General features: G+C 49.7%; 1 protein-coding gene across 1 annotated transcript; it reads right to left on the bottom strand.

Annotated features, from left to right (window-relative positions):
• Nucleotides 1-1,566: 1,566 nt before the first annotated feature.
• On the bottom strand, nt 1,567-22,300 carry LBP (lipopolysaccharide binding protein). Its single transcript, XM_079783456.1, has 15 exons — nt 22,160-22,300; nt 20,313-20,427; nt 18,793-18,921; nt 15,692-15,847; nt 15,051-15,114; nt 13,519-13,582; nt 11,577-11,668; nt 10,881-11,057; nt 9,280-9,339; nt 8,584-8,751; nt 6,803-6,870; nt 6,225-6,267; nt 4,362-4,425; nt 3,510-3,586; nt 1,567-1,900 (listed from the first exon to the last, which is right to left on the bottom strand). Exons 1-15 carry the CDS (start codon nt 22,281-22,283, stop codon nt 1,856-1,858), a joined length of 1,446 nt encoding a protein of 481 aa, XP_079639582.1. The 5' UTR covers nt 22,284-22,300; the 3' UTR covers nt 1,567-1,855.
• Nucleotides 22,301-25,526: the final 3,226 nt, after the last annotated feature.

Here is a 25,526-nt window from a genome sequence, read left to right as displayed (position 1 = left end):
AAGGGAAGGGGTGCATCGGACACTGGCCTTTCTTTGCCTGAGAAGTTTCTGTGGCTGCTAGCGCCCGCTCTGCCCAGACTAGAGCCAGGAGCTCCCCTCCAACAGAGACCGAGGGGGGCGGGGGGTATATACATACCTCAGCGCCGTGGCCCTTAACTGGTTGATCACATACCCTTCGTAGGCTCCCTCCCTTCCCCATCTCATTTTCTCTCCATGGAAACCTTTCCTCCTTGTCTCAGGGTCTGCTTCCGGGGACCCCAGAGTGAGGCAGGTGAAGTAGCACCAGCCGTTTACCAGGACCTGGCTGTGCCCGGGGCATCCCCAGAAGCTTGACATGAACCCATCGCGTCCCTAGTCACCCTGAAAGGAGGGGTCCCCGGCCACACTGGACACGTGAGGACACCGAGGCTCAGCGAGGCCTTGCCAGGAGCCCAAAGCAAGGCCACCGGAACCAAGGCTGGCTCTTCCCGCCACGCCCGAGGCAATGCTCTTAAGAGCAGGGGCTGGCACTGGGTCTAAGCTGCCCCTCCGTACCCCATGCTGAGCAACCCAGTGCCCACACATGGGAGATGCTTGGTAAGCATGTCTGGCCAGTACATATTGAGTCCTCACTATGGCTAAATAAACCCTTTTATACAGGTTACCTAACATCATCATTATCACAGCCCTAGGAAGTAGCTACTATTACTATCACCCCTATTTCATGGATGAGGACCCAAGGGGAGAGGGACTGCCCAAGACCACATGGCTAGTCCTGGAAGAAGCCGGAGCCCTTCCCCCATCCACCACAGGGATGGATGCTGGTGGCGGCAGAGGGAGCCAAAGGAGCTAGGAGGGAGGAGGGGCAGCCACGGCTCACCCTGCTGGCAGCCGGGTGCCAGCGCATCGCCCCATCTTGTCACACACAGGGTAAATCAGCCTGTTCCCTGTGACTTACCTGCTAGCCGGCAGCGCCATCCATCTGCTCATGAGCACAATAAAAAACACCAAATGATCCTTGTGATTCCCAGTCCTGGGGTAACCAACTACATAGGTTGGAAGCGGCTTGTTAGTAAGTCTGATCAAAGTCTGGTTGTGCAATGATTAGAAACCAAGGCTTCTTCCTCCAGGCAGGGGCTCATACACAACAGTGGGATGGGCTTTCTATTTGGGTCGGACCAAAACCCTAGACGGGTCAATTTCCTCCTAATTTACACTCGAGTCAATGGGGAAAGCAGTAGGAGGCTGAGTTTTTGCTCTGGGAGACCCATTGGCTCCATGTCTGCAGCAGGCAAGAGGTGAGGGGGTTGGGAGGCGTATATTAAAATGAGCCCACGAATTCCCCATAAACCAAGATGGACAAGCCCCTTAGGAAAGCGGGCACCAGTGCCAGGTCCAGGGCTGAGCGGGGAATCCCTTCTTCTCTCACTGAGGTTCCCCACAGCAGCGGCGGATGGGAGAGGGGAGTGTGGTCAGGGTCAAGCCCTGGAGACACCGAAGGGACTGACCAGCCAAAGATCCTGCGGGCAGTAGGGAGGACCAGGTGGTTCCTTCAGTGAATCGTTCAGTAAATATTTATTGAGGACCCACTACGTGTCAGCACTGTGCACGGGGATCAGACAGTGAATAGAAAAGACGGTGCCTGCCCTTGACGATCGTACAGGCCAGTGAGGACGATGGAGGAAGTAAAGTCCGCCGTCGAAGAGGGCCTGGGCACCCTCCTGAAGAGGAGTGTGGGGCAGAGGCCAGGCAGACCTCGCCCCAGAGAGAACAGAGAAGTCTTCATCCTCCCAGAGTCTCCGGGAACAGCCTGCAGATCTGGAGATGCCGCCTGCTGACGCCGCTGCGGCCTCCGAGCCCGTCTGTCTCCTCGCCCTCAACCTCTCAGGTACTGGACGTTGGCGCCTAAGAACAGGAAGTCCTAGGAGAGACAAGACAGAACAGGATGGCAAACGCATCCTCTGCTTCAAAAAGAGGCCTCTGCGATTTAAAAGGAGGCCCGCGTCTGTGGAAACACAAGCTCTGCCAGAAACCAGGTCAGTACATAAATCGCCGGTGTGCCTCCGTCCCCAAGGTCTCCATAAAGCACAGCTTTGCCAGCGACCTTCTCTGAGCGGCGATTTATCTGCCATTTCCCAACTGCTGCTTCCGGGCAGGCCTCATAACTGTCCCTTGTGTCACCTAAATGCTCTCTCCTTGGCAAATAATACAACACTGTGAGCGGCCGGGGCTTCCGCTCCCACTTCCTCGTAGGTTTCCATCACCCAAAGGGGCAGGGATTCTGCACTCAAGGCGAAGTCCTAGTCTTTCCCACGGCGAGACATCCCCTGCCTTTGGGTGTCAAACGAATGGACAGAACGGAGCTCAAAATTCTAATGAATAAGGCAGCACATAGTACATCTTCCAATGACTTCCCGCGTGCCACATGAGCTAGACCCTTTCGTACTTGGCCTCGTACTGTCCCAGGAGCCCAGTAGGCCATGGGCTACACCCCATTTTACGGAGGAGACAACTGGGGCCAGCTGCATGCATTGTCGCTCAGTCTTTGCTTAGAACAACCATCTGTCTGACTCCTTGTAAACTCCCAACCGAAGTTGGGTGTTGAGTATCTCAGCGCCCAAAAGACTTCTGGGGATTGGACTTTCAAATCTATCAGTTGGCCAGTGGGTCAACCTTCCTGACCACGCCGCTGCCCTTCACTCTCTTCGCAGCTGTTGTTTGCTGGATGTTGATGCTGTGCCAGGCACAACGCAGCATCTCCTTCAATGCTCCCCATCCCAGTCATCCCACCTTACCGGTGCTCTCCTAGAGAGATACCCTGGACTGTGAGGCACAGATGGACGGTAAAAGTGGAGAGAAATAGTGAAGGATTAGATATATTCCTTGGTCCTAAAATAGTTCAGTAAATTATGGTCCATCTGATGGATGAGGCAGTACTTAATACTGGGTGGGGAGTGGGGGACTAGATTGCAACAAAAAGAAAAAAAGAAAACATGTATGAGCACTAGCAATGCAACTATTCAAAACACAATTTTTTCAAATGCTTAGCGAAATAAAAAATACTGAAGGAAGTATATTAAAATTCAAACGGTGGGTGTATGTGGGGGTAATGGGTCTATGAGGGGGAGCACACCAAACACATATTTATAATAAAGCTCTTCCACTTAAGGATTTAGAAGAAAGTTTAAAAAGCTACAAATGGCTTTTAGAACTCGGCCTGTTGGCATTTCTAGGATTACAGTATTTAAAAATGAGCTGGTGTTGCGGCCGCCCCAGGTCACTCACGGTGAGGGGGAGAAGGCAGTTTAGCACTGACCGTGTCACTGCCTCCCGCTCCCACAGGAGTGAGTGCCACTTTGGAAGGACAGGTGGATGGCTCCGAGGCATGTAGCAACCCACCCCAGTCCAGGCCTTCCCAGTTGCAGGGCTGGGCTGGGCCTCACCCGCTGAGCTTTGGCCTCTGAATCTGGAAAGCTAAACAGCCCCCTCCCCATACCCCCTGAGCCCCCTGAGCCCCCTGGGCCACTCACCTTGTGGATCTGGAGAACAGGGTCGTAGAGCTGAATACGTTTCAGCAGAGGAAGGGGGAAGCCTGATGCCAATTTAGCTGGAGGTTGAGGCACAACATTGAGAGAAATTTGTTAATAGCAATTATAGACAAAGAATTCTTTTTACAAAAAGGCCTCTGTGCAAACTCTATACACCGCACAGTCTCATTAATTATCACCAAAGACTGTGAGGTAGATATGATTATTATTCTCATTTTACAGATAAGGAAATTGAGCCACAGAGTGGCCAAGAAACGTGTCCTTGCTCACACAGCTAGAAAGGGGTCGAACGGGGATTTAAACCCAGGAAGCTGCTACAGGAGCCCGAGCTTGCCGCCACGAGGCTATTTAAAGGAGTGGTAGGCATGGGGCGGGATACACTCATGATAAGAAGCTGTGGGCATCTGCCCTCCACCCCCATCTTGCTTTCTATTGCAGCCAAGTGAAACAGCACTTAGGTCTTTATGCTTCAATGTTTAAAGGGTGTTGGCAACTGAATCAGAAATGTGAATTTAGAGGGGGGCTGCCTTGTGCTCTCTAACTTGGTCTTTAGTCTTTCCCTTGCCACTTCTGTGAGTCTCTTCTTCTCTTAGAAGGAGTTTCCTGTGCTCTGAATTGTTGCCCCAGTCCCCAGCCTTCCTTAAGCCCTGGAGAGAGATGAGGTAGACTTCACCACTCCCATTGCAAAGACAGGCCCCTGAGGCTCCTAGGGAAGTGACTCGCCCAAGGTCTCATAGCCTGCAGGAGAACCGTTTCCCAACTCCAAGTCCAGTTCTCTTTCCCCCCAAAAGCAGTGTCCACTCTTGACTTGGAGAAATCCGTAGTGATACTTACCATTGACCTCCGAGTAGAGGGTGTTGAGAATGTAGTAGTTGAGCAGCGCCTCTAACAGCTCCACCTGGTGGAGAACAGGAGAATGGCACATGTGGCCACTGTTCACCTGGTCACAGCATTCTCCACCTGCAGAGAACACTCTGACCCCGTGCGCCATATTGCCCACCAATAAACCTCCACACAGCCACCCTGGAGGTGGGAAGGTACGGTGTGTGCTGACATGGCAAAAGAATTGGAAAAGCAAATTTCAGATAGATACCTACATCAGGGTGTACACATATATGTGTGCAAAAAGAGAAAAATTTTGGAAGACTGTACACCCAACCATCTTTCCTCTAGGAAGAACATCAAAGTTTGGCTTAGCCTTGTCTTAAATATTCAAAAAAATTTTTACAGTGAGAATGTTTTCCTGAATTACTTGTGTAATAAACAAAATTTAAGATACACAAGTTTTAACATTCACTATGTGCCAGGTGTAGGACTCAGAACATTACATATATCTGTTTCAGTCTTTACAATAACCTCTTTAAGTTGACACCAATGTCCCCATTTCATGGATAAGAAACTGAGGCCTTCAGAATGAAAATGGCTTGTTAGACACTGGGCTGCAGGGTCAGAATTTGAATCCAGATTTATCTGATTCTATAGTTCTGGCTTTTTTTTTTTTAATCACATGTTCCAAAAACTTAATACTTTTTTGTGAACCTTTACATATGTTTTATTTTATAGAACATTTTGCATGCCATGCCCAGATACAATATTAGTGTGTCATTATCCACTTTATTCTCTGAAAGGAGTCGTTCTTTGGGGGTCCCTGTGCACAGTGTCTCTCCACACTTCATGTGTTTATTTCCTCTTCGGAAGTACTTAAGGGAAAGTCTGGGAGAGGAGAACAGGGTGAGCGTGGTCAGAGGAGGCCAGTGTCCTTGGGACGGTGAAGAGGAAAACAACCAGTGCAAGTTCAAGTCGTCCCATCCCCTCCTCGGCCTGTGAGGAGCAGCTGCCATCACCCCACCTTCTCTCTTTTCAGAAATCCCCCCAGGATTGCTCCAGCCCACACCAATCTTCCCATTCTCTTTCCCCCTTTAATAGGGGGCGATTTCACCACTTTTCTCTCTTGGTGGAAATCATCTCTTCGTTTTGTGTGCCCAGCAATTAATTTCTCTTGTTTTAATACAAGTTCCTATTTTCCTCTGGGGAACCCCCTTTCCAATTTCAGTCCATACTGTTGGGGATTGAAAATTCTGGCTCCAGGAAACCCAGCCTTGGCTGACTGGCCTTGTCCTATGTCTGGCCATAGTGATTGGCTAAAGAATGGGCACATGGCTAGGGTTGATCTAATGAGAGCTAGCACAGGGATTTTCTTCTTTTAATGAAACCACAGGAAATTTAGGGTTTTTTTTTCACCAATGGGAATAACCTGCCTGAGAATAAAGCCAACACTGATAAAAGCAAACAGAGAGATGGAGATTCTTGATGCATTAATTTGAGCACCTGGGTCCAGCTATGCCTGGAATCTCTAGCCTTAGTAGTCTTCATTGTCTTTGTTTTGTTGTTGTTTTTTAATCACATGATTCTATATAGTCCTCTCATATGCTTAAGACATTTTTAGTTGGCTTTCTATTCCTTGCAGTTTAAAAAAATTGGTCCAATAGGAGATTTAATTATGTATTGTCTTACATTGAGATGTAGCTTTTGCTTTGCCCTAGGTTTTATGTCCTTGAAAGCTTCCGTATTTTTCTAAGGCAGAGAACAGCTCTCCTCCTTTTCTCACTTCTACTCTTGGGCACCATAACATTGCTTGGTAAACACTCTGAATTAATCAATACCCCAATCATTTGATAAACAAAAACAATAACTTACATTGAATAGTCCAACTTTAGATTCTTTCAGTTCCACTTGTACCCTACAATGGATCAGAAATGGTTCAGAGATGTGGGTATTATGCCCATGGGATACCTAAGCCATGTGGCGTTACCTGGAAAGGAGGAGGCACTGGCTTGAGAAGGCACATGACCAAGGGTGGGGTAGGGGCAGGAGTGAAAAAGATGACTAACTAAAAACAATGATATCACCTTATTGGAAAGACTCAAAGAGGGGAGGTGGGTAGTGTAAAAGAGCTCAATCTTTATCATTTCAGAGAGTCAGTATAGCCGATGTCTAAAACTCATAGATTAAGAAAAAGCAGTATTCATACATTCTGTAGAAGATTGGAAGTAATGGGGCTTAGGTGGAAAGGAAGTTGGTGGAAGCAGGGCCAGTGGGGCTAAAGAATTTGGCTAACTGGGGCAGGATTTAAGTTTCCCTCTTGAATGTTGGGCCCCTAACATTGACAAGAGGATCTGGTCACATCTCCACCTCCAGTTACAGAGAATCAGCGAATGCCAGCCACATGGAGCAAGCCTGGTTGAGCGCCCCCATGTGGGGGGAGGCTGACTTACTTTTCTGGCTTCAGGAACCCAGTGATCTTGCTGGTGTTGAAGGTCAACGTGGCCGAGAGGTTAGTGGTCTGGAGATTCCAGGGGAAGGAAACAGGTCTGAGTGAGGGAGGCTGTCTTCTCTAAATAAACAGCTCAATGGATTAAAGCAGGAACTCCTCTAGTAGACTATAGACTCCCAGAAGGTTCATTGTAGGTGCTGGATGTTTGAACTTGAACTTGAACATTTTTACTTGAAATTGTTGACTGTGAGAACAAGTAAACTTTGAACAGACTGCTGAGAGCAAGTGTAGAGTGTCTGTCCCTGGAGATCTCTACAGGGCTCATTTCTAGCTATCTCAGGACTAAGATTCAGCCCTAGGAATAACAATAATCATGATAGAAATAATAGATTATATTTTCATTTAAAATATATTGATGACATGCCGAAACCGGTTTGGCTCAGTGGATAGAGCGTCGGTCTGCGGACTAAAAGGTCCCAGGTTCGATTCCGGTCAAGGGCATGTACATTGGTTGCGGGCACATCCCCAGTAGGGGGTGTGCAGGAGGCAGCTGGTCGATGTTTCTCTCTCATCGATATTTCTAGCTCTCTATCCCTCTCCCTTCCTCTCTGTAAAAAATAAATAAATAAATAAATAAATAAATAAATAAATAAATAAATAAAATATATTGATGACAAAAAATTTCATAACAATATCAAATTGTAGATATAGCATTTGGGTGCAATTACCCTTCCAGAAATTTGTCTTGTTGCATTTCAAACCTAAAAGAAAAGAACAAAATTCTCCGCCCAGTGAGCGAGAGTCCCAAAAGGCTCAGAATCCCTTCTCTAGAAGACAGGGTCCACCGGGGAGGGAGGAACTCTCTCCGTGTTTAACTCAGAGGGAATGTAATCCAGGGACTTGGTTATACAAGTGATGGAATTGCTGAAAAGCCAAAAAACAAATAAATAAAGAGAGTTGAAGTGGCAGCTCAGGGATTAACAGAAGCAGGAAGCTACTTCCACCTCAAGACCAGAAGAACAGAGAGAGTTGGGGTTATGGGAGCCACCATGGAGGAGACCGCCACTCCCCTGTCTCTGTCCTAGACAAAGAGAGGAGAAAATAATCTGCTTCTTCCTTTCTCCTGCCCTCCATTCTCTAGATAGTGCCTTCGATTGGCTGACCTAGCTGGATGTCAGAGTGCTGCCAGGGATCCTGGGAAATGTAGTCTTCAGGGGTCAGCTATAGGTGCAGAGCAAACAGGTCCAAGACCCCTATACCTTCCTTCCCACAGTAGCCCAGATTCACTTGGTGGGAGATAAATACATTAAACAAATAAACCTGCAAACAGCTGCATAAGTATATTCATAATAAATGTAATGAAGTAAAATAATAGGGTGCTACAAGAGAAAAATGACAAGGAGCCTAAGGTGCATTGGGGTAAGAGCAATCAAGAAAGGCCTCTTTGAGCCCTAGCCGGTTTGGCTCAGTGGATAGAGCATCGGCCTGCGAACTGAAAGGTCCCAGGTTCGATTCCGGTCAAGAGCACATGCCTAGGTTGTGGGCTCAATCCCCAGTGGGGGACTTGCAGGAGGCAGCCGATCCATGATTCTCATCATGGATGTTTCTATCTCTCTCTCCCTCTCCCTTCCTCTCTGAAATCAATAAAAATATATTTATAAAAAAAGAAAGGCCTCTTTGAGGAAGTGATATTCAAGTTGAAATCTGAAGGAATTGGACCAGTAGTGAGTGGGGGGAAAGCACACAGGAAAAAGGAACAGCATTTACAAAAGCAAACCTTACCACGCCAAGCTGGAAGATGAGCTCCCTGGCAGAGTTAGGCAGGAGCACAAAGCCCTCAATCTCCATCTGGGGGGCCAAGGACAGGTTCCCAGGGCTGAAGTTCAGGACGGGGGCAGAGACCACTCTTCCCTGGAGCTCCAAGTTCATGTTGGGGTAGCGTTTCTCTAACTAGGGGCAGAATGGGGAGATTATGTCAAGAGAAGGAAACATGAGGGTTTGCCGGGAGAGCCTGGAGGGAGACAGATAACTCTGAGCATGCTTTCTGGTGGACTTTATTCCCATAAAATGCTCTGTGCCTTTTCCTCTTAGTGGTGTCATAGGACACCTTGCCATGAACACAGAGAGTGGTCATTATCGTGGCAAAACCTTACAGACAACTTGATGCCCAGCAGGGTTAGATCAGTGACAGCACCCAAGCATTGATTCCGTTGTGCATGGGTCATGATGGCATTCCTTGGGATTCTCAGATGGCACCAGTAAGGCTGGGCAACCTGTGGTCCCAGGAGACCCGGGGCTCAGGCCTGTGCTATTGGGGCTTTGAAGGGAAGAAAGTCCCAAAGCCTGCAGCACTCTGGCCTTCACTGAGGGGCTCATTGCTCGTCTTCTGACTCTTGGTCAAGCTGAGAGGAGCCTGGGGGTTTAAAGAGAGACCCCTGAAGGCTGGCCTGCACCACCGAGGGCCGAGGGAAGCCTTACCCGGGGGACGAAGGCGCGGAAGGACTTGGTGGTCAGTCGGATGTTGGAGGTCGGTGGAACCTGCAGTGAAGAGATGCAAAGAAGTTTTAGGGTTCTCCTTCCAGAACTGAAGGTCTAAACAGAGAGGGAGAGGTGGCGGGTGTTTCGGACTGGAACTTCTCGAATGCCCGGGGTTACCATGGCAGTGACAAGATGCCTGTCCTTCAGTCAACAGGGGTACATGAGACCGTGGGTACTCTCTGCTCTCCTTGGGGCACAGGTGACATGCAGGACCCACTCAGAGGGTTCATGACAGTGAGACTTGCAGTCACACAGACCTAGATTTGGCTCCTGGCCTTGTCACAATGTGGTCTCTGGCCACTCCCTTCACCTCTCTGAGCTTCAACTTCCTCACCTGTGAAATTGGTTAATAATAGTCCCCACCTATCAGGGCATTGCGAGGGTTCCGTGAAATGGGGGTACAACACATCTGGCACAAGGCCTAGCATATAGTGAGCACTCGATGAAACATGGTTATGTGATCCCGTCTGCAAGAGAAAGGACTGCAGCGCCGGTGGGAAGGGTGAGTCAGATGTGACGATGGGAGGAAAAGTCACTCCAGTCATTCACCAGGTGGTCCCTGATTTATCACCAGGGAAACTGGGTCATCCAAATGGGACCACCCTGCCGAAACCGGTTCGGCTCAGTGGATAGAGCGTCGGCCTGCGGACTCAAGGGTCCCAGGTTCGATTCCGGTCAAGGGCATGTACCTTGGTTGCGGGCACATCCCCAGTAGGGGGTGTGCAAGAGGCAGCTGATCGATGTTTCTCTCTCATCGATGTTTCTGACTCTCTATCCCTCTCTCTTCCTCTCTGTAAAAAATAAATAAAATATATTTAAAAAACAAAAAACAAACAAACAAAAAAAAACAAATGGGACCACCCTGTGTTTCCCCACCATCCTGACATTGTTCACGGGCTACAAGAGCTGCTAGAAATAACCTTCTGAAACCCAGAAATATGAAAGACGTGATCCACTGTAAAATTTAGTATCCCTTATACAAAGCCACATTTGAGAAAGTTGTTTTAGAGGTAAGTGCTTTGTTTAGTGTGTCATGAAGTTTGTTTCTTGTTTTTACCATGAATCACTAAATCATGTACCTTTTTACTTTGGCTACAAGGAAGCTCTCAGACAGATATTTATGGGTTCAGTGTCTTCCTAATTGTGCTTTATTTTTAACTTGGTCTTTATTTACTATTCTATGTAACTTTATGCATTTCATTCTCTAAAATCTTTTTTAAAAAAAAACCCACAAACTATCAGAGTGAGATAAATTATAAATTAGAATAACAGATCTAGACTGAGGGAAGGAGGAGAGAATAAAATACGGGCAAGCAAGCCACAAAGTCTTCCACAGTTGTTATAAGAAAGAACTTTGATTTTGAGCTTCCTGGCAGCCAAAGTGAAAAGGGAAATTGTACTGACATATTTTTCCTGGTCCGGGTCTTTTTTCTTAGTCATAATTTATTACTTCACTGATGTAAATCAGGCAGAAAGGAAAGAAGGAAGGGAAGCCAGGTTACACCATCACTTGTCAGCATTATTCTTGTCACCAGCCTTACCACATCATCTGTGATGGAGAAGTTCAGGTACCCTGCCTCATGATATACCAGGCTGGCTGCGTTGAAGACATAATCAGAGATGGCAAAGTAGACCATTCGGGTGTGTTCCTCAGGAAGGCTCATGACAGGAGCAAGGAAAGGAACTGGGGAGCGATGATCACGGTTAAAAATTTCAGCCTGGAGAGAGAAAATAAGGTCCATTTGAATTGTCAAAGTTTACTTCAGGCGGGACTTCTGAGCTAGGTAGTCACCTATACAGGTTGATGGGGGTGGGGGCACTGGCTAGAGACACTGCCTGAAACTCCACCATTAAAGACGTTTTCCTTTGGGTCTTTCCTTTCCTGAAGTGTTGCATGTCCAGAATCCCTTAACAAAACACCCACCAGCTTTGGTGTATTAACCCACAAGACCTATTGGCCAGACTTTCTGATTGACCTCATCTGCATGGTGGGCAAAGTGAAGGAGAGGAAGGGGAGGGAGGGGGAGCTACAGGCCTAGGAGTTTTCAGACACTTGTGAGAGGAGCCTGGCTCTGGGAACACTCCCCACCACTCCAGATTGCCCCGCCCTCAACACAGCTGGAACCATGAGGTGATGAGGACAGAGCTGAACCAGGCGGACCAGGAGGCTCCAAGAAAGAGGGACGAATGCCTCGCTGAGGCAGGACCCACCCAAGCCCCTGCTCCAGGACCCTCACCTTCAACATCACGTCCAGCATTTGGGCTGCTGCCCGAGGGGCCTCCATTAAGCTGTAATCAATGCCAGCGAGACTGTCAATCTCTGTTGTGACTGTGAACCAGGGGAGGGGCAGAATTAGGAGCCAGACAAGGAGAAGGGGTAAGGGCTCTGACTGACCTACACTCCGGTGACGTTCTTCAGAGCCCCCTGCCCCTCTGCCTCCAGACCCTCCACCCAGCCCAGCCCTGGGCAAGGAGCTGCTTCATAAGAAAGAGACCAGCTGGGTCCTTTCGTCCCACTAGTGGATTAGCCATGCGGGGAGGGGTGTGCTCTGCCTGAGCTTGAGTGGGTTCCAGGGACACACACACACACACACACACACACACACACACACACACACACACCCTGAGGGTGCGAGGAGCCCAGGTCTGGCAGCCCATTCACACCAGGAGCTTCATGCCAAGGAAGCTACACAATGGGGAGAATTCTCTAACCAAGGGTATGGCTCCCCAAGTTTACAACTGAGGGGAAACTGGCCTCCTATCAACACAAACCAATTGGCCAGGAAGGACAGCAGTCCAGAGGGCTCAGACTCTCCCCGCTAACGCCCTGGAGGAACAGGGGATCTATATCTCACACAGGGCTGTCCGTGCCCGCCTGGGCCTCCACTGGAGGGGGATGTCCACAGGTGAGCGTAGGGGCCAGGCTATCAGAGGACACCTCAGGCTATTTGGCAGGGGGTAAACCACAAACTTTACATGTGCATCCTGGACCCAGGGTCTCCACTTCTGAGGACTGTTCTATATACACTCACATGTGCAGGCAAGGAGGCTGGGCGAGGTGCCTCCTTCCCCATATTGGCAATAGCAAAGGAGGGCCCCAAGCCTGCATGCCCAGAGTCTGGGGACTTAATAAATAAATGAAGACACAGCCATAGGAGGGACTGCTACACAGCTATTAAAATGAGTTCTGTTACAACTTCGTTGGAAAGCTGTGTGGCAGGATCTGATAGTGTTAAACTATGCATACCAGGTGAGCCTGCAATTTCACTCCTAGTGTAACCCAAAGACATGCGTTTTATGAGCTAGACTATTCACAGCAGTGCTATGCATAATGGTCTAAAACGGAAACTACCCAAATGACCTTCAGCAGTAGAATGGACAAATAAAGGGAGGGACCTTGACTCAGTGGAATACTACACAGCAAGGAGAATGAACGAGCTCACTGCATGCAACAATATGGGTCAAATTCATTTTAAGGTTGAACAAAGAAAGCCTTTGCTTTTGGTAAAAGACTTTAAGTCCTGCAAGGCTCCATCCATGGACAAAATGCAAAACTAACCTTTTCTGGTAGAAGTTGGGGTAGTGGGTACCCTCGAGCGGGGGGTAGTGACAGAAGGAAACCCGAGAGGGCAATCATATTCTGTATATTGATCTGGGAGCTGGTATATATGTGTTCAGTTTGTGAAAATTCTTCAAGCTGTTCACTTATAATGGGAGCACTTTTCTCTAAGTATTAAATTCCATGAAGAGATTTTTTTTAAATGAGATCAATTTATATGCACTGATATAGAAAGATCTTCAACATATACAAGTTACACAAGGACAATGTCTATCCTGTATACATTAATATTACTCACAATTATGCATATGCATCTATATTCATGAACAACAGAATATATATGAATGTATGTTCATATGCACATGTGTATGTATATGTATATGTATATGTATATGTATATGTATATGTATATGTATATGTATATTTGTATATGCAAAGAAAATATCGAAGAGGATACACCCAACACAGAGGTTACCTCTTGGAGGAAAATTTGAGGAGAAAAAGGGACTTTTAATTTTTACTTTCTATACTTCTGTCCCACTTAAGATTTTGTAAGATACATATATGCTCTTATGAGAATTAATAGAAATAAACTGTCCGGTGGGGGGGGGGCACCCTACCTGGAAGAGTTTGGAGATAAGGCTGTAGGTCAGAGGTCACCGATTTCTGGATCATTTCGCAAACCTGAAAGGATGGGAGAGAAAGCCCGAGTGAGTTCCCTGGCTTTGGGTTGGCGCTGTGCTAATTGCTTTAGTCACATTTCACATATTTGCTCATTGATCATTGATTTTATAAAAACATATAAGTACTTATTATGCGCCAGGCACTGAACAAACAGAAATAATCAGAGACACTTAGGTCCCTACGTGGACCCTAACAGGGACCAATCAGTCCTTCCAAAGTCTATCCCAGGGCTGGACATCTGAGTTAGGGAGTCACCTACACAGCCTGATGAGGGGACATTGGCCGGAGGCCCTGCCCTGAGCTCCACCATTACAGACAGTTCTTTTGAGCAGCCCTGGACTCCCAGAACTTAGAGGGGAATAGCAGGACTAGGTAGTACGTAGATCTAGCCATCCAAATAAGTGTATATTTAATGTAGATACTTCCAAATGTCATCACTTAACAGGTTGACTCTGACTCATTACAACATGGCAGTGCGGTGCTGGAGAAACAGGTTTGCATGTTTCCCAAACTCACCTCTCCCCCAGGACCCCAGAAGAAGAAAAGGCACAGAATGCAGCTTGCCACGCCAGTCTGTGGGGATGCCTGCTATTCCGATTCAACCACTAGGGGGCACTCAGAGCCAAAGCAGAACTTGGGCCAAGGTGCAGGGATATAAGTGTGTGTATTTTCCTCTTTCCTCCTACATTACTTACTCCCTCCCCAGGCACACACTGCTACAGACACAGCTCCAGGCATATGATACCTCTGAAATGGGAGTGAAATGTTTTTGTTTTGGCCAGAGATATAAAAATTTGGAGATTTCACATAATTTTTTAAGTGGGAAAAACTGACACCATCGCTGCCTTCCCACCCAAGGCGGGTGCTCATGTGCTCGCCCAGGTAGGAACCGGGTTCTCACCTGGTTCACACGCTCTTGAAGTTTCCTGCCTGGTTGCTGCAGGCATCTAAGTGCTGCTTTTCCTTTTGGCCTTTGTGGGGCAGTGGGGGCCAAGGAGCAAGACCAAGCAGAGGGCGGGGCGGGATCTGCTTGGTCCCTGCTTCCCACCCTTGGCCAAGCATCTAACCATTCTCTGCTTCACAGGACAGACTCAGAGTCCAGAGACCTACGTGTTGGCCCAGCTTACCCACCAACTCTGCGACCTGCGGCAGGTGATCTGTTCTCTTTGGGCCTTGGGTCCACGTATGACCTGAGCCCAGCCCTTGCGTGGCTCTGACATTCTTTTTTTAATTTAATTTAATTTTTATTTATTTATTTCAGAGCGGAAGGGAGAGGGAGGGAGAGATAGAAACATCAATGATGAGAGAGAATCATTGATTGGCTGCCTCCTGCACACCCCCCACAGGGGATTGAGCTCGCAATCCAGGCATGTGCCCTTGGCCGGAATTGAACCCGGGACCCTTCAGTCTGCAGGCCGACACTCTATCCCCTGAGCCAAAGCGGCTAGGGCAGCTCTGACATTCTTACCTTGCTCTCCAGTATTTTTTGGAATTTGGACTCGATCTGGTTGTGGAAGAGATTCAGCAGCCACCTGGGGAATGGAGCACAGGGCCTGGTCAGCTGTGTGCCACTGAACACAGAGTCGGCGGGGCAGCCAGCAAAGCCAGGCCCTGGCCTCCGGCGGGCCGGTTCCTAAAGGAGCCCTCCCTGCCCCAGTGTGGTACCTGCTGTGTCCCCGAGTCCCAGCCCCCAGCACACTCACTGATTCAGGGCATCTGGCATCCCAGCCCCTGCTGCGCCCCAAGCAAATTCAGTAGATTTGGGGGAGGGGCTCAAGAATCCACATTTCCCTAATCAAGGACATTCCACTCAAAGACACTTGCCCAAGGGCTTGTATGTTTTTCATAAACTCTCCTTTGGCCAAAAGCCCTGGTGTTCCTCCAACAGCCGAATTTCATTTGCCTGAGGTAGTTCCTGAAAACTTCGGTGGAAATGGCTCACCAGTACTCCTGGCTTGAATCTGCGTCTGTTAATCTGTTCATCTCAGCCGTGTTGGGCTCAGGCATTACGCCTGGACCTTGGTGCTTGTCAGAGGCCAGGTCGCTGGCTGGCTGGACCTCAGGCTGCAGCCAGGGGTCAAGCTGGCCACTGCCCCTTTGGTGACCTACCCCAAATCTCCCGACATGTCCACCTCCACATCACGGATGTGGGTGCTGCAGCTGGAGGCAGTGACCGTGGGCCTCCCCGAGGGCTCGCTGCCCAGGACCAGGTTGACGGAAATGGTGATGCCCTTGACGTGCACGTCAAAGGAGCCGTGTAGCCTCCTGGAGGAGATGAGAGAAGAATGGTGGATTTCTAGGCTAGATCAGCCACCCTTTTGGGGGAAATCGGAAGCTCAGTTCTCACCCCAAAATAAGTGGAGCTGGAGCAAAAAATTTTACAAATATTTATTACAAAGCAAAGATGTATTACAAAGAAGTCCATAAAAGATCTAGAACAAGCATGTCAAACTTGCGACCCGCAGGCCGCATGTCTTGTTTATTTGGCCCGTGTTAGCCTTTGAGTTTGACATGCTTGATCTATAAGAAAGCCTGGGTTCGCTTGTTTACAGTCAGGGATGGGCAAAGGCTCTCAGAAGCCACTAAGGAAATGGTCATACACTTGCCAGCACAGAAAATTAAAACTTCAGTGAACAAAAAATGCCACAGGCAAAGTAAAAAAAAACACACAAAACTGCATCATGAGTGAGCCAGAGCTAATTTCCTTAGCGTATGAGCTCATTTCCTTAATACACAAAGAACAAGCTTATACTAATTAATAAGGAAAGGACAAAGTGACCAAAAAGAAAAGAGAGATCAAAGATATGAACAGGAAGTTTGACTGCAAATAAGCATGTGAAAGTTATTAAAAATAAAAATCACAATGATGCCAGCTTCCACCTATCAGATTGATGAAACTTTTGAAGTTTTAACCGCCGGTGCTTGTGAAGGTGTGGGCCACAGAAGCCCCAGGCGCTATGGCTGGGCGAACACCTCTGGAATACAAATTTGTGGGATCCCTCCTAATTACACACACACATCTTTGGCCCAGGAACCTGACTTCCATGCCTTTACTCTGTGGCTCTTCTGGCCAAGATATATGTGTGGGGCAGCTCACTGAAGTGTCATGAGTAATAAATAGCAAAAAAAGAGAAAACCACCTATAGGTCAATTAGTAGGGAAGGTTCAGTGAGTTGTGGGCATCAATGCTATGCAGCCTTTAAAAAGAATAAGGCCAGCCCTGGCTGGTGTGGCTCAGTTGATTGGATCATTGTCCCATAAATGAAAAGGTCGAGGGTTTGATTCTCGGTCAGGGCACATACCTAAGTTGCATGTATGGGAGGCAACCAGTCGATGTTTCTCTCTCACATCAATGTTTCTCCCGGCTTCCTCTCTCTCTAACATCAATGAACATGTCCTCTGGTGAGGATTATTTTTTAAAAAGGCCAAAGGTAGTCTATCTATACAATGGACTATTACTCATCCATAAAAAGAGATAAAGTCCTGATGTATGCTATAATGTGATGAATCTCAAAAATATGATGCTAAGTGAAAGAAGCCAGACACAAAATGTCACATATTGTATGATTCCATCTATATGAAATGTCCAGAATAGGCAAATCCATAAACAGAAGGCAGACTGGTGGTTACCTGAGGGTAGAGGAGGGGGAAATGAGGCGTGACTGATTAATGGATATGAGGTTATGTCTTGGGGTAACAAAATGTTTTAGAACGAGACACAGGTGGTGGTTGCAAATGTACCAACGCCACTGAATTATATACTTTAAAATGGTTAATGTTATATTCTGTGAATTTCACCTCAATAAAAATATTACATTGGAAAAAAGGTTAAAAAAATGAGGTAGATCTTTACATGCTCCTATGAAGAGATGTTGAATATACTTCAGTGAAAAAAGCCAGGGCAGAAGAGTGTGGTCTGATTTCTTTCATAGAATGGAAGGAATGTGCATAGATAGGTGATATATATATATTTATACTGAGCATCTTGCTAAAGCATTGTTGTCCAACAGAAATATAATGTGAGCCACATTGGTCATTAAAATTTTCTAGTAGCCATGTTAAGAAAGACAAAAAGAAAGAGTAATTAATTGTAACTATCATTTCAACATGTAATCAATCTAAAATTTATTAATGAGGTTTCTTGTGTTCTTTTTTGTACTAAAATCTTCAAATATGGGGTTTCACACAGTTGTCCCAGCCTCTTTTCAAGTCCTCAGTTACGGCGTGTGGCAGAAGCTGCTACACAGACGGTGCAGGTCTAAAGTGGAAATAGAGTCAGGTGACCCGGAAGAGACTGGGCAGCCCTCTTTTAGGGGCTGAATTGTGCCCCGCCCCCAGCCCATAGGTAGAGGGCCTAAACCCCAGTACTTCAGAATGTGACTGTCCTGGAGACAGAGCCTTAAAGGGGTGATTAAGTTAAAGTGAGCACACTAGGATGGGCCCTAATCCAGTCTGACAGGTGTCCTTGTGAGAAGAGGAGTTAGGACACACGCAGAGACGCCCAGGTGCATGCACAGAGGGGTGACCATATGAGGACTCACAGAGGGGCAGCCATCTGCAAGGCCAAGGAGAAAGGACTCAGAAGAAACTAGACCTTCTGACACCTTCATCTCAGACCCCTAGCCTCCGTGTGAGAAAAATAAAATTCTGCTGCTTCAACTGGGAGTCTGGGATATTTCGTAATGGGAGACAAACCCACCTTCCATCCAAGGACCTTGGGGGTTCAAAGTGCCTGGGAGCCTCCCTTGACCAATGGCAAACAGGAAGACGGGTCACCTATCTGCATTGGGGTAACTCAGAGGGGTGCCCCATCCACACTGTCCCCAGAGGGTCTCAGGAGTATCTTCCTTCCCTTCCTGCCTCACTTCCCCCAGCCCCTCTGGGTGCTTTCTTAGGTCATTTCCCAGATAAAGTACTTTCACTTGGAGCCTTGGGGTCTGCTGTTGGGGGAAGCAAACCAAGAAAACACAGTATTATCTCACTTAGCTCATGGACAACCCCATCAGGGAGGCAGAAGATGGGAAGAGATTGGTCCTAGAGCCAGGACTTGGAACGGGGCGGGGCGGGGGGGGGGGCGGGGAACGGGTGTCTCTGGCCTTGGACTCCCTCCATCCACCACGTGGCCTTCTGATGAGTGAGGAACTCCTTGGATCCGAGAAGAATGGGACCAAGGCCAAGGGTCCGAGAGCCTGGGAGTCGAGCAAACTTACAGGAATGACTTGCGCACCTTCCACTTGCCCTGGACCCGGATGGAGGAGTCAGAGATGGACAGGCTCAGGCCCTGGCCAGGAAGGGGTGTCAGAGCAGAGCTTCGCAGCTCACAGCTGTGGATGTTCAGGCTGAGGAGAGAGACACGGAGGGCAGCATCAGCCCTGGCAGGGGCCTTGATCTCGCCTTTTACCTTTCCCCAGTGGGGACTGGACCGGCAGGGCTGCTTCAGGCAGGTGTCTGGTTACCCCCACGTACCACCTGCCTGCTGTGTGCCCCACACCAACCACACAGCCATGCAAGCACCTTGCATCCATTGTGTCACTTAGCCTCACAGAGGGGTCAGGACTATTCTCGTTCCCTTTTCACAGAAGAAGAAATAGAAACTCATAGAAGAGGTGCATTTGCCCAAAGTCACACACTCAGGATCAGAGCCTACAAATCTCATGAATCTGGGTGGGATCTGAGTCCGGCCCGTGGACACACGCCTCTGGGTTTTCACCTCCTTCCCCCTGCCATCCCCTCCCTTAATACATTCAGGTGTGTGCGTGGCGGGGGAGAGGGGCGGGGAGTGGGGATCAGATTCAGGGAAGGCCAAGGGCAGCTGGAGTAAAGATGCCAAAAGGGCTGAGGGCAGCAAACGAAGACGACACACTGTTGTGGGCCATCAGTGGGAAAAGAATGGCCAAGTTCCATTTTATTTGCCTGGCAATGAGTAGGTGCTCAATAAACGCTTGCTGATGGACTGAATAAAAGAAGGAAGGAAGGAAACAATGGTCGTGAGCAGGGAGGGAGTGATGAGCTGTGGGCTCAATTCCCCTCCTTTCATTGTCTGCCCCTCAAACAGTCTCATGCCCTTTTTTTTTTTTTTAGCATCAGTTGCTCATCTATATATATAAAAGACTAATATGCAAAGTGTCCCCTCGGGAGTTCGATCACTCGCTATGATGTGCACTGACCGCCAGGGGGCGGCACAGAAGTAAGGGAGGCCCCAGCCGGCAGCCGGAGGCCCCAATCGGCCCTGATCGCCGGCCAAGCCTAGGGACCCTACCCGTGCATGAATTTCATGCACCGGGCCTCTAGTATATAATAATCCTTTGAAGACTCAGCTCAAATGCCATCTCCTCTGGGAAGCCTTCCTTGATTCTTCCAGATGTTCAAACCTCAGCTCTAACCCTTGGGCCACTGTATCTAAAGTTTAAAGTTTAAGGTCTATCTTCCCTTCCAGGGGGGTCAGATTGGAGCCTGGGTTATTATTACCCACAGGAGGTAGCGGTGTCATCCCCATTTCACAGGTAAGGAAACCGAGGCTCAGGTCCACAGTCAGTATGTCTTCGTTTATATTTGTTTCATGAGCAAAGAGAGGAGCCAGTTCCCTCCCTGAACTTCCTTCTGAACTCGGTGAGACACTACGCCACTGTCTGTCCCAGAGGGGCCCTGACCCAATCCTTGGGCTCCCCCTCCCTCTCCAGGCTCCCACCCCTGCCCAGCCGGCTCGGGGCCCAGCAGAAGGGAGCCCCACCTGTGGAACTCGTAGTGCCCACGTCCAACATGTTTGATCTTGAAGTCCCCAGTGAAGTCGGGCAGCATGATGTTGTGCAGCTCGCTCTGCAGGGCCACCAGCCCCTCCTTGGCCACTGCAGACAGGAAGGAGCTGAGAGTCAGCCGAGTCGGCCTGCCTCTCTCCCCTCCAATCCCTTCAGAGGCTCCCACCATCATAGGGAGAGACGCCGACTTCCTTACTAACGCTCATTCCAGTTGTGGGTGACTGAGCCCTTCTGCATACCAGGTGGCTTGAGGAACACTCAGGATATCCCGGCGTTACATGGGTTACGTGCCCATTTTATGGAAACAGAATGCCTGTGTCAGCAACTCCACGAGGGGAGAAGGGCTGTGTGCTTGTGTGGGTGGTTCTCGTTCCTTCGTGGCATCTAGCCTGAGTAGAAGAAACTGTCAGGATTTTAGGGATAGAATCCAGGCTTTGGCATCTTTCTAGCTGGGTGACCTTGAACAAGTCCTCAGCCTTCACTTTCTCCATCTGTCAAAACGCAATGAGGACACTTTCCTCCTTGGGGTGCGCGAGGATGAAAGGAAACCCCTGCAGAGCACACAGGGGCTGGGAGGATCAAAAGCACCCCTGGCGTGGTGCCTGGCACACAGCAGGCCTCAGCAATGCCGGGAACAGCGAGGCGGGTTATATAGTAAAAATACTGGAAGGACTAAAAAGTCCAACGCCAGAGAACCGGTTAAATAAACATGGCACTTTCACACGCGGAAAGGGACAAAGGCAAATTTTGCTTGATTTAGAGTTTCAGTATAAACAGGACCTTCTGTTTGTTCTGAAATATGAGGGAGCCAGGATTCTGCCCTCAAGGAGGACATGCCTGCCCACACCGCTGACCAACGGTCTGCCTCTTTTCAACGTGCATTCCTCCCTTGGCGAAAGCATGTGCCGGTCCCTGTGTGGACTGCTACCCCTGGCCTCTGGCTAATCCCCACTTACCTTTTCTACCTCCCCTCCTCGGGAAGACTTCCCTGACTTCCTTCTCTGCCCCCAGCCAGTCTGGGCTCCCAACAACCTTGCCTGAGGGAATGTTATTGCCCATTTAATAGATTAGGCAATCGAGGCTCCATGAATAAGGAGCTTCCCTTGATCAGTTCTGTGTGGAGCAGTGTATAAATACCCGAGATCCCTTGCCCCAAGGATGGATGAATTCTGATGCATTGTTTTGGCATCTTTTAAAAAATACTTCTACTTTTTTGCCCATTCTTTCAATGGAGGTATAAAATACGTCAAGTACCCAAAGGGCACTAATCGTAAGGGATTGCCAGGTAATTTTAAAGCTTCGATACACACCTATAACCACCACCCCAGGTGAGAGGCAGGCAGCACCTTCCCAGCACCCTGCAGGCTCCCTCCTACCCCTCCCGGTCTCCACTGGCCAGAGGTAACCACCGTTCTGACTTCTGGTTTTCAGGCACGTATCTTCAAACTTTACCAAGGATTTCCCCAGTGGGACTGTTGCAGTCCCTGGGTAGGAGCTGGTTTAATAACATCCCCCTCCTGCCCTCTGCCCTCTCCCATCTCCCGTTGCCTCTCCCCTACGGTGTGTCCTGAAATCAACTCCCAAATCAACTACTTGCACCCAAATCCTGTCTCTGTTGGCTGGCGGGAACCCAGCTAAGACAAGTAAGTGCCTGAGCGACTCAGCGGTTGGGTGGGTGATGAGGCCAGAGTTCGAGCCAGGGCCGCCTGGCCGGGAAGGCCGCCTGGCCGGAGGAAGAGCGTCCTGTCTGTGCACCGCCGAACCCAGGGCAGCCTGGTGCCAAGCGGGTCAGCCAGTCCAGCCCTCAGCCATCGCTCCTTACCGTACTGCAGGCCCTGGTCGGTGATCCTGGCGACCAGGCCGGGGTTGGCCCCCGGGGCCCCCGGGGAGGACGCCAGCAGCAGCCCCAGCAGCAGAGAGGGCAGGACCCTGGCGGGGGCCCCCATCCTGGAGTCCGGGTGGATGGACAGGACTGCGCAAGTGCTGGCGGGGCCCAGCTTCCTTAAGTAGCTGCTGCGCTGGCTGGGGCAGCTCCCGGGTGGGGACGGGTTCCTGGAATCAGGGCGGGAGGGGGAGGCACAGGGCCTGGAACCTGCTTGCGACACAGCTGGGGTCACGGGTCATACTTAGATGCCGGTTGCTGCTGCCCCAGGGTCAGAGGTAGGTCGGCCTGGCCCCAGGTGACAATATCTGTCCACCCTGCCCCCACGAAGACCCCATGTTCATTGCTAGGAAGGCCCGGTTTACACACCAGGGGACTGACGCTTAGAGAGGCCTGGTCACATGCTCACGATCCCACACCCAGGAAAGGGCAGAGCTGGGAGTCCAAGCCAGTCTGGCGCCTCCAGATTCTCTCTTCTTTGTGCTCCACTCTGTTTGTTTAAGAAAGACCCACCCCACTCCCACCCCGCCGTGGGGAAACAGGCTTTCTCCAACCTTGGTGGTGGTAACATTTCAGGAAGGGCACGATGGCCAATCAGTGAACACCTGCAGGCCCAGCCACCTGACCCAGACAGAACTAAGCCACCGTGTCGCTGCTCCAAGTGTCCATTGCTGCGCTGTGTGAAACAGGCAAGGAGGAGGGGACCCGACCTAAAGCGTCCCACAAAGGGCATTGGTGACGTCAACGACGAGACTGCCATTGAAAGCCAGGCTGCAGCAATCAGTGTATTTCCTGATAAGGAAAGAGGGCCGTGAGGGGTCGGTTTCTAATGGCACCGTAGAGTGAGGTTCTGTTTCTTTGCTCTATTTCCATGTTTGCCAATCAGGAAAATTCTTAGCAAGGAGTTATGAGAGATTGTCTCTGGTTGGATGGGCAGGATTATAGGTATTTTAAAAATCCTTTTGCCCTGGCTGGTGTGCTAAGTGGTTAGAGCGTCGGTCCGTGCACCAAAGGGTCTTGGGTTTGATTCCCATTCAAGGGCACGTACCTGGGTTGCAGGTTTGATCCCTGGTCAGGGCGCATGCAGGAGGCAACCAATTGTGTGTCTTTCCCACATCAATGTTTCTCTCCTTCTCCATCCCTCCCACCCTCCCTCCCTCCCTTCCACTCTCTCTAAAAACAAAACAAAACAAAACAAAACAAAAATCAATGGAAAAAATATCATCGGCTGAGGATTAGCCAAAAAATATATAATAAATAAAAATAATAAAAATCTTTTTGCTTGTTGGTATTTAAATTTTTTATTGGGCGGGGGGCATGGTTCTGGATAATACTGTATTTGCAGTAAGTAAAGATGATGAAATTTCATTTGGGAAAACAACTCATTGGGTCCCCAAGGACTCCCTATATTTGTGAGTTTTGTTCTACCCTCACCTATGGGAAGCCTTCCCTAATCTCCCCCAGGTTTTCCTGGATTAGAGAAAGGCACCCTCTGCGGTCCCAGAATCCTCTGCACTTTCTCCATCACAGCATTATCCATGCTCTGCTGTCTCATAATTGTGGTCCTTTAGAAATATGGACAACAGTTCTTACTACTCCTCCCATCCAAAGCTGGAGTCTCCGTGCCCGCCCTTGAAACTGGGCGGGTCTTTGTGACTGCCTCCACCAATCAAATGGGGTGAGGTGACAGTGTCTTCCCAGCGGGTCACGAAAGGCACTAGAAGTGGGATTAAGAGGGGAACGCCCCACGCTGAGCACACAGCCCGGTCCCTCAGCTCCTCGGTCATCAGGCTGCGGTCCCGTGAGGTCCTGGCTGTCGCCCCAGCCGCCCGGTGCTCCTGGAGGCAGGGTTGAGAGGACTCAGCCATCCTGGGGGCTTCTCCTTCCTGGGCCCAGACCGCTGGGGTGGGGACCGGTCCTGTGCTGGGAGTCAAGAAACCCGTGTCCCAACTGGCTCAGCCCTGCCTGGCCTGGGACCCTCAGCAAGCCTTGTGTCCTCCAGTGCCTCAGTTTCCCTCTGTAGAATGAGGACAGGGCAGGGGACTCCCCTGGGCCCTTTCACCCTTGGAGAGTGGGGAGAGGACAGTGTGAGAGTGAGGACCCCATGGGGACACAGGGGTTCATCTTCTGGTGGCAGTGGGAGGATGTCCCAGGCTGGGGGCCATTTGTGGGGGCTGGGGGAATCCCCACGGCGCAAACATTGGACCTTAGACCTGCCTGGCCAGCATGCCATGTGGCCTCGGGCCAGGCCTCCACCCCCATAGGTGCTCCCCCTGCTCAGGGTGCCTTGGTGACCCAGCAGGGGCCCCCAGCAGCAGTGTGACCCCAGTGCTGGTCAGAACCCCCGGGCCTTCCTCCTCCCAGGCCGTCCACCCACTTCTATGGAAGCCACAGCTGCCACCACCGTGTCACCAGGAAGTCCCACAGCAGTGAACATGCTCCCCCTTTCAAAAGAACAATATTGACTGTGTTCTGATTACAAAGGTTGAAAAGGATTCAGAAAACCCAGAATTTGGAAACCACAGTGCTTGGAATACTGAGTGGATGTAGGAGATAGTTGTTTAAAGAATGAATGAGCATACAGCAGAACACAGTGCACGGTCAGGGGTGTGGACTCTGGGACCAGATGGCCTGGGTGTGAATCCTAACTCTCCCACGGGGGTACTTTGGGCACCCCGTGACTCAGTTTCCCCACCTGTAGTAGGGCTCAGCCACCGGTGGTCAGAGAGTTCTGGCTATGGTTGTGTCACCCCTGAGCCCCTCACCAGTCTCCAGCCCTCACTGGGCTTGGACGCCCCGACTCCATTTTTGCTCTTCAAGCTTAAGGATGCCAGTTCCTGGGCCCGCAACTTCCTTCACCAGTTTCCTTAAGCCTTTCTCCCAGCTCCATAAAGAGCCTCTTCATTTGAATCCCAAGAGCCATCCGAGCTGGCTTCCGGTTTCCTGCCTGGACCCTGATTGGCACAATTAGGGCGCGGATCTTTTGTAGCAAACGCCTTCCTCTTGTGGAGAGCTCTGAATTCTTTTCCAAAGCCCACAGGTCTTGTGCGGGGACAGGGGGCTGGGAGAGAGAGAACTAAAAATACACAGAAACGAATGCCACCAAGAGAGTCTCGGTGGCCACTGAGAAAGCCTTTGTGGAGAGCTGACATTCTGCTCGATCCTGAAGGTCACGTGGAGGAGGGAACTGCTTGAAGTGGGAAGCACAGACAGCAGGGAGCCTGGGTCTTTGTCTGCGCTCCTCTCCTGATGGGCTGTGTGACATGGGGCAAACCATGCCGCTCTCCGATCCTCACTTTCCCTCCAA

The sequence above is a fragment of the Cnephaeus nilssonii genome (assembly GCF_951640355.1).
Source record: "Cnephaeus nilssonii genome assembly, chromosome: 11".
NCBI lineage: Eukaryota > Metazoa > Chordata > Mammalia > Chiroptera > Vespertilionidae > Cnephaeus > Cnephaeus nilssonii.
This window is presented reverse-complemented; position numbering and strand designations above follow the sequence as displayed.

Coding starts and splice junctions, on each gene's coding strand:
- LBP (XM_079783456.1), bottom strand. CDS start 22,283: ATGGGGGCCCCCGCCAGGGTCCTGCCCTCTCTGCTGCTGGGGCTGCTG. Junction 20,428..22,159: donor CGACCAGGGCCTGCAGTACG/GTAAGGAGCGAT, acceptor TCCTGTCTGCAG/TGGCCAAGGAGGGGCTGGTG. Junction 15,115..15,691: donor GACATGTCGGGAGATTTGGG/GTAGGTCACCAA, acceptor TCCATTCCCCAG/GTGGCTGCTGAATCTCTTCC.